General features: G+C 43.0%; 1 protein-coding gene across 1 annotated transcript; it reads left to right on the top strand.

Annotated features, from left to right (window-relative positions):
- Positions 1-1,776: 1,776 nt before the first annotated feature.
- On the top strand, positions 1,777-8,919 carry tent5ba (terminal nucleotidyltransferase 5ba). The gene is made up of 2 exons (XM_017433279.3): positions 1,777-2,194; positions 6,745-8,919. The coding sequence occupies exons 1-2, from the start codon at positions 2,039-2,041 to the stop codon at positions 7,771-7,773; spliced, it is 1,185 nt and encodes a 394-aa protein (XP_017288768.1). The 5' UTR covers positions 1,777-2,038; the 3' UTR covers positions 7,774-8,919.

Raw genomic sequence — 8,919 nt, 5'->3', positions numbered from 1 at the left:
GTTTGTGGATATGTTTTCTTTCTTCGCTGGATCTATGCACACCAGAACAGGTTTCTACTTAAACTATACACAAGAAACAGCCATATATTAACAAAAACGATGAGTGTGAAAAACTATAAAAATCTGCATCATATACAACAAACAGAAACCATATGATATGATCACAAAATGACAAACATGGCTACAAACAAATAAAATAACTATAATGAGACATGTAATGATCAAAATGATCACAAAATGCATGTAAATCTGCCAAAATGAGACCCAAATTGACCAAATTAACCCAAAAGTGACTCATACAGCATAAGAAACAAGAGAAAATACCAAAATTGATTTAATTGAGAGAAAAAAAGGAATGATCTTTCACAAATGGTGCAAAAAATATGTCAAAATACTCACACACAGTTAAAATAAAATCCAGATTTATGGAAAAATTACAAAAATGGCAAAAAAAAAAATGTGTAGACAGAGGAGGTCTCAGATTTTAGCTTTCAAAAACCCACACTGAAACATTAAGCCTGGTACCCAGCCCATTTGTAAGTCAGGCTAACAAAGACCCTAATGAGCCTCTATTGTGAGGAGAGTGAGTTTAATCTGCATGTAAATCCAGTTATCTTGCCTGGACTCTCTTCTTCACATCTTTACCACACTGCCTGTTTTCCTGGACAGTCGGCGCACAGCTCCTTCTTCGACACCCTGTCGTGTGTATTTTTTCGAAATCCACAAAAACTCACAATGAAGTTTTTTCTGACCCTTATTGTACTTCACTGTCAGCGTCCTCACAGCAAAGATGGCTTCTCTGGTGCACCATTCGGCATTTTTGTATGCTCAGCACAGATATATCTGCGTAGCAGCGTGGATGTTGTTCGGCTGAGAAAACAGCAACAAACCAAACCAACCCCTGTCAGGCAAAAGTGTAGAGCTTTGACACCAGCTAAGAGACCATTCGTCCACAACTGGCATGTTGTTTTTGGGAAGGAGTTGTTGTACAGGCCTGAAAAACTATGTAAAACCGACCCTCATTAGGCTAGCCAGGATGAAGACCTTGGCCTCTTTCTCCAAACTCGGTTCTCCATGTGTGATGTCGCGGCTGATAAGGTAGTAACTACTGATAACTATTTGGGAGAACATTGCTCCAAAAATGACCAGACTGTCCCTTTAGTATTGAACCATGAGGCTGTCCTCTGGTCAAAATGACCCCTGAGCCTTCAGTTTTAAAACTGAGGCCCTGGGGGTCATTTTGACCCGAGTACAGGGGAGTTGTTGGTCTCTTTTCACTATATATATATATATATATATATATATATATATATATATATATATATATATATATATATATGTGTGTGTGTGTGTGTGTGTGTGTGTGTGTGCGTGTGTGTGTGTGTGAGTGTGAGTGTCTTGTTTAAAAAAAACTCTTACGCTGTGCAAACATCCCTCAGGAGTAATAAAACATAAGATAATAAAGAAAAGTAGAGGGTGTGTTTGCACAGCTGCGGTCTGTTATCAGTAACTTTTATTTATCACATCTCTAATAATATCAGTGCAGGCAGCTGAGGTAAAGTGCCGCCTGATGACCAGAAAGCATGGCCCCGAGGCGGGATCTCTGTCAGTCTGCAGCTGGAAGGAGAGCAGAGGAGTGGAAACCGGCATGTGCGTCACACGGAGGGAGTTTCCTGCGTGCAGGATGGCAATGACCAAACTGAGCAGCCAATCAGAGGCCGGCAGGCTAATGAGCAGCCTCTGAGCCCTCTGGACCTTCCTTATGAATCGGAGCTCTGCACACTGACCGGATTCCAGCCGCGCAGACCGGAGGAAGCTGGCCGAGCCTCCACTCCCTTTTAGTTGTCTTCCCTTTTTTTTTAAAATTATTTATTTTTGAACTTCAACTTTACGCAGACATTTTCCTGAGGAATATATTTGTCTTGGTGCTAAAGAAGAGGGAAGCAACCGATCTGAGCTGGGAGGAAGCCGCTGATTAAACTTCTTTAATTCTCTCTTTTCTTTTCTTCCTTCTTGAGTTGGAGGGTTTTATTTTATCATGTCGGCTGCTCCGGATCAAAGTCAGACTCAGAGGTTCTGTGTGCTGTCGTGGGATCAGGTGCGTCGTTTGGACTCGATCCTGGGGGAGGCTGTCCCCATCCACGGCCGAGGAAACTTCCCCACTCTGTCTGTGCAGCCCCGTCAGATAGTCCAGGTATTAACACACACGCACACTTACTTCACAAATAAATTCAAAAGCACATTTGAGCTCATAATAGAGTCGGAACAACTTTAATTTAATTCCAGAGCACACAAATGAGTCAGATTTTCCACTTTAGGTGGATATAACTTCAAAACCTTTGTGAAATAGACACTATTCTCTTATACACTCCCAAATTCAAATTGAACACTTTATTCTAAACTAGTTTAAAAACCTTCCAACGACCCCTGGTGGTCCCTTGCCATCTGAGAGCCGCTTCATCCTTCGTTTTCCTGAAACCTTCCTTCCATTTCCTCATTTTGAAGCATTTTATAACTCTAATTGCTTTCTATAAACAATAACCTTGTTAAACAAAATGCAATTTATCCAGATCAGAGTCAAAATAAAGCTGGTTGGCCTCTAATTCCCGTACAGCTGGATTTGAGTGTAAAGTTTTTAAAAAGCCTAAATAGATCCAAATATAGGCCACAGTCCCTTTTCTTCGTTGTAACTGGATCACGTTTCACCCACACTCACCGTGATTCCCCTGATAGTTTGGCATTGCATTAAAAGTGGAAAGAAAGTGCAAGGGTAGGAATTTCAACAGGAGCGGGATCTTCCTTTCCATCTCGCTCCACACGCTGACATGTTCGAGATGAGCTCGAGAAGCTCGTGGAGCCCAGACCTTTCATGCTTGCGGTCGTGGAAAGATGAATGGTCCATTGAACAGGCGGGAGGCTTAAATTGGGGGGTTAGATTTCCAAGCGTTGTGGGGAGGACTCGTATTTTTCCTCTGGATTTGTGGAATCCCTGTATAATTTAGTTTCTGCTCAGATTTCTGCCATCTGCTGCATAGATTTACAAGTTTCAGTGGGTTTTTAATCAGTCGTGATGGTGCTGCTGTTTCTGCCGGGGACGTGACTGACACTGTGGACCTTTGTCCCACTGCAGAGTTAGAGGGATAAACACACTGCCGCGAGCATCCACACTGAGTCCAGGCAGTTCCAGCTGTGTCACTGAGGGTCAAGATAACAACAGCAGCTGCTTTCGATTTCTAACTCAGACGTTCTGTCACACGACTTTTTGATGAGATTCGCAGCACTAATTCATTCATATTATTTCAAAGGAAAGTAGGAGAAATAGTCTGAAGTCTCGCTTCTGGCAGGATTTGATGTCAAGCCGTCAGGTTAATTCGTTTACTTCCTGGGGCGGGACCGGTGGGGGCTTAGCCACTCACCTGCATCCAAGCATGTAACGCCGAGGTATCAGAACTCCCACAGAAGCACAGAAAAAAACAGAATCATAGCTTCTGATTGGAGTTTGAACCCAATCCACTTCGTTTTATGACTAAAAGATGGCAATCTTCCACCCAAGTGCTGCTGTTATAAAGGAGTTCCTCTGGGAGGTGGTGTGGGTGGGTTGCCTTGTCTTTAAACGTTTGTCTGCAGCCTGACCTACTATGTATAAATAGAGCCGTCATGTTATCTGATCGCCATGGGAGAGAGAGTTAACGAGAACTAATCTGACAGGTCTGTACCGTGGGGGATTTGGGATTGCGTGTGAGCGTGGAGCAACTCATTTGTGCAGCAGGTGCTAATGGTTCAATTGTCTGACCAGGAGACGTTCATACACGACAAATGCGTACTTTAGCATCAAGCTCGCCTCCTCTGGAAGCTCTGATTTACTTTGACAAGCTTTCCTGATGGATTAGCTACCAGGGATGCTTCAAATTAGATTGAAAATGGGTTCTGTGGAAAGATTATGAACAATTAAGGTCTTACCTGTTGTAGATGGCTCTTTGAATAATGTCAATTTGGAGAAACAGGGTTTATTCTAGCCTGTCTGAGAAGCTAATGGCTAGTCTGAGTGGGGCCGAGAACAAAGGGCAGCCGTCCTAAAACAACTTCAGTTTCAAACATTTCATTGAGGTTTGTGCGAAAGCCATTTCACAAACCTTTACACCTCAGTTAAGTTTGCTTTTCACTGTGACGGCACCAGAAGTGCTACAGCTGGGTGCTGCCGCCGCTAACTGCCCTTGCAAATAACCACCAACCTATAAAAAAAAAAAAAAAAAAAAAAAAAAAAAGAAATTCTGTGTGATATAGTTTACAAAACGGAACCACTCACAGAGTCTTGAGATTGGAGCTGTTTTAAGACCGCAGCGATCCATTTTAGTCTTGGCCCTGCTCAGACTAGCCGTTAGCTCATCAATCGTCAGACGTGAACGCTTTCTTTAAGCCGAGGTCATTCAAAAAGCTATCTAAAATGGGTAAAATATTAATTGTGTGTAACCTTTCTACAAAACCACATTTAAAAGATCTGAACTATGGTTTTAAGAAAGTTGGCTTTAATATTTTTCTTAAATACTTTAAACTAGTGGTTCCCAAACTTTTCAGCTTTCAACCCAGTAAATGAAAGCTGCAGAGACTCATGACCCCAACTCTTTTTGGTTGAAGTGTACAAAGATTTCTAAGAATCCATTTATCAAAGAGGCTTGTCAACCTATATGCTATTTTTATCCATTTATGACCATAGTTTTTTTTTTTTCTGTAACAACGAAGGGATTGGATTTGCCATTGTAAATCAATTAAAAAATGAATTTAACTGTTCTAGATCCTCCTCCCTCCACCCACCCACCACCACCACCAACCTTGGGAATCAGCGCTATAATAATAACTCAAATGAGACATTTTCACAACCCACATAAGCTCACTTCAGGCACACAAGATTGATGTCTTACTTTGTCATTTGAATCAGCTTTTGTAAAGTTGTGTAATCCTTCACTATATCAACAGGTTTTTGTAGTTTTTGGACAGCTCTCTTCCTGCACCACTCTAACTGTGTATGGGTCACAGGTCAGGATTGCATCTCTTATCTGTGTGACTCTGATAAGACAATTTGACCCAGGGGAAGATGGACCTGGAAACTTTCCATCTCTGCTTGTTTTCTTTTTTGACATTTCTTTCAGGTTTATTGTGATGAAATGGACTTTTGTAAGCACTAGTATCGATCTTACCTTCACTTCTTTTTCATTTTCTTTTGGCTGTTCCCTTTTCAGGGATCGCCAAAACGAGTCATCCTCCTCCATCTAACTCTGTCTTCTACATCCTCTGTCCTCACTCCAACTACCTCCATGTCCTCTCTAACTGCATCCATGTCTCCTCTTTGTCTTTGTCTTGGCAGCTGCATCTGTAACATCCTTCTACCAATATACCCACTGTCCCTCCTTTGCACATGTCCAAACCATCTCAGTCTGACCTCTCTAACTTTATCTCCCAGTCGTTCAACCTGTGCTGTACCTCTGAGGACCTCATTCCTAATCCTGTCCATCCTCGTTACTCCCAAGGAGAACCTCAATATCTTCAGCTCTGTCACTTCCAGTTCTGTCTCCTGTCTTTCTGTCAGTGCCACTGTCTCCAAACCATACAACACAACTGGTCTCACCACTGTCTTGTAAACCTATCCTTTGACCTTTGCTGCCAGCTGATCCTTGATGCAGTCCCACCCCCATATTGAAGCTATCTGTCACTCCTACAGACCACCTCACCACTGTCCTGCTGTCCTCATACGTGTCCTGTACCAGTCTAACATACTTCTCTGCCACTCCAGATGTCCTCATACAACACCACAGTTCCTCCCTTGGCACCCTGTCGTATGCCTTTTCTAAATCCATAAAGACAATGAAGTTCTTTCTGACCCTGTCTGTACGTCTCTATCAACATCCTAAAGCAAAGATGGCATCTGTGGTGCTCTTTCTTGGCATAAAACCATCCTGCTGCTCATAAATAGTCACCTCTTGTCTGAGTGTAGCTTCCACATCTCTCTCCCAGATCTTCATCGTGTGACTCATCATCTTAATTCCTCTGTAGTTGCTGCAACTCTGTATATCACCCTTGTTATTAAAGATTGGCACCAGAAAACTTCTCCTCCATTCCTCAGGTGTTTTCTCACTCTCAAACATGCCATTGAATAATCAAGTCAAAAACCTCACTGCCATCTCTCCTACACATTTCCATACCTCCACTGGTGTCATCAGGTCCAACTGCTTCCCCCTTCTTCATCCTCTTCAAAGCTTTCTGAACTTCATCCTCACTAATCTTTTCCACTTCCTGGTCCAGTTTCTATGACCTCTACCCCTCTTTCCCTTTCATTCTCTTCATTCATCAGCTCCTCAAAGTACTGCTTTCATCTTCCATCACACTCTCCTCTCTAGTTAGAACATTATCATTTCTATCTTTAACACGTCTCACCTGCTGCACATCCTTTCCAGCCTGGTCCCTCTTGTCTTGCCAGTCGATACAAGTCCTTCTCTCCCTCATTAGTGTCCAGCCTCTTGGATACTTATCATACGCCTTCTGTTTTGCCTTTGCTACCTCTCTCCACAATCTATTGATTTCCACTTGTAGGGTTTACTTAAACATGACTTTTTAGATGTGTGTGTGTGTCTTATTTAAACAGCTGTGAGGGTATTTTTAATTCAAATTTTAAGTTAAATTTTCTTTTAAAAGAAGCTACACGAATACTCTCTGCATAATTAATAAGTAACGTGTGTGTTGTTTGTCCAGGTGGTGCGAGCGAGGCTGGAGGAGAGAGGCGTGTGTGTTAAGGACGTGAGGCTGAACGGTTCTGCTGCCAGCCACGTGCTCCATCAGGACAATGGACTGGGCTACAAGGACCTCGACCTGATCTTTGGCGTGTCTCTAAAAGATGACCAGGCCTTCCGTTTGGTAAAAGATGTCGTCCTGGACTGCCTGTTGGACTTCTTGCCCGCCGGAGTCTCTAAGGAGCGCATCACAGCGCTGACCCTCAAAGAAGTGTATGTACAGAAACTGGTTAAAGTCTGTAATGACACGGACCGCTGGAGCCTCATCTCGCTGTCCAACAACACGGGCAAGAATGTGGAGCTGAAGTTTGTGGACTCTTTAAGACGGCAGTTTGAATTCAGCGTGGACTCCTTCCAGATTTGTCTCGACTCTCTGCTTTTATTCGACCGGTGCTCGGAGACGCCCATGTCCGAGAGCTTTCACCCCACGGTGGTCGGGGAGAGTGTGTACGGAGACTTCCAGGAAGCTATGGAGCATCTGTGTCAAAGGACCATAGCCACGCACAGCCCTGAGGAAATCAGAGGAGGGGGCTTGTTGAAGTACTGCCACCTGCTGGTGCGGGGGTTTACACCCTCCTCTGAAGCAGACATGAAGCAGATGCAGCGCTACATGTGCTCACGCTTCTTTATTGACTTCCCCGACCTAGGCGAGCAGCAGAGGAAGCTGGAGGCTTACCTGCAGAACCACTTCACCGGCATGGAGCACAAACGCTACGAATGCTTGCTGACTCTGCACCAAGTGGTGAACGAGAGCACTGTGTGTTTGATGGGCCACGAGCGGCGCCAGACGCTCAGCCTCATCTCCATGCTGGCGCTGAAGGTGCTGGCTGAACAGAACGCCATCCCCACTGTGACAAACGTCACGTGCTACTACCAGCCAGCACCATACGTGCAGGACATCAACTTCAGTAATTATTACATCGCACACGTGCAGCCGCCGCAGATCACGCAGTGCAGCAGCTCATATCAGACGTGGCTGCCCTGCAGCTGAGCCACGACTGGTCCGCTCTTTCTGGGGAGGTGGACTGAAAACACAGAGGAATGAAATTTGCCAAATGTGACTTGATTAAAACAATCCTGTACTGCTGTGCGTCTGATTGAACTGACACGAATAATGCGCTCTAATTGCTTCGGAAGTTGTAGCAGGAGTCTGGGAATTATGTCCCACCCAGTTCAACCGTTGCAAGTCAGAAAACAAGAGGCAATTGTTTGTCTCAGTGGCCAAGTTATTATTAGCAACTCAAGCCGGTAATGCAATTCAGTGCATTTTATGCATCCAAACACTGTAGCAACACGTTCATTGATGGAGGTTGTACAGCATTATGTGACAGAAGTGCAAATTAATAGCTCCTCACTATAACGATCACCAGTTTTATCTGCCAGGCAGCCATGTTGGACTATGAGGCCTTCTGTGCTCCAGTTGTTTTTTTTTCTGACTTGGAACGTGGAAATTCCAACTTCCTCGTACAAATTGAACGCACCGAAATTCTTCTCCCATGTTTTGTCTTGAAGAACATCTTTAAGATTGCTGGTCATTTCTGAGATGTAGCTATAATATCTTATTTAAGTATTAAAAAGTCTTTAAGAAACTTTATATATTTCAGAAAAAGAAAAAAAACACTTTTTGAAGAACATTGACGCTGGTGGTGTTTTCATTTTTTTTTTTTATTCCACTTTGGACCAAAGATGTATTTCTTGTTCTGGAAAAAAAAAGTTATAATTCCTGGTGCCTGGAAAGAAAAGAAAGAAAAAGAACCACAAAATGTTCTAAAAAAACCTCTGTAAAAAAAGTGAGAACTGTGAATTCAATGTTTTCTAGATCACTCTGTCTCTCTTTTTTAAAATAATAATAAAAAAATTGTGCGATTTGGAAAAAACAAAACAAAAAAAGAAAAAAAAAAACAGAAAATAAGAGGGAAAAACCCAATTCTTTTCTGCTTTGTGGTTATTTTGTGTTAACTTTGTTCCATAATGATTGTTGACATTTGACTGTATGGTTTTAAAGGCTGCGGTTAGTTTAAAGTGGTTGTTATCTGAGCTGCTTCACCATCCACTCAGCCGAGCTGTAAACTGTCACATGGTCTCAATAAATATCACGTTTTTCATTAAATGTGGGAAACTTTGGCTTAAAACCAAC

The sequence above is a fragment of the Kryptolebias marmoratus genome, linkage group LG16, assembly GCF_001649575.2.
Source record: "Kryptolebias marmoratus isolate JLee-2015 linkage group LG16, ASM164957v2, whole genome shotgun sequence".
Lineage (NCBI taxonomy): Eukaryota > Metazoa > Chordata > Actinopteri > Cyprinodontiformes > Rivulidae > Kryptolebias > Kryptolebias marmoratus.
This window is presented reverse-complemented; position numbering and strand designations above follow the sequence as displayed.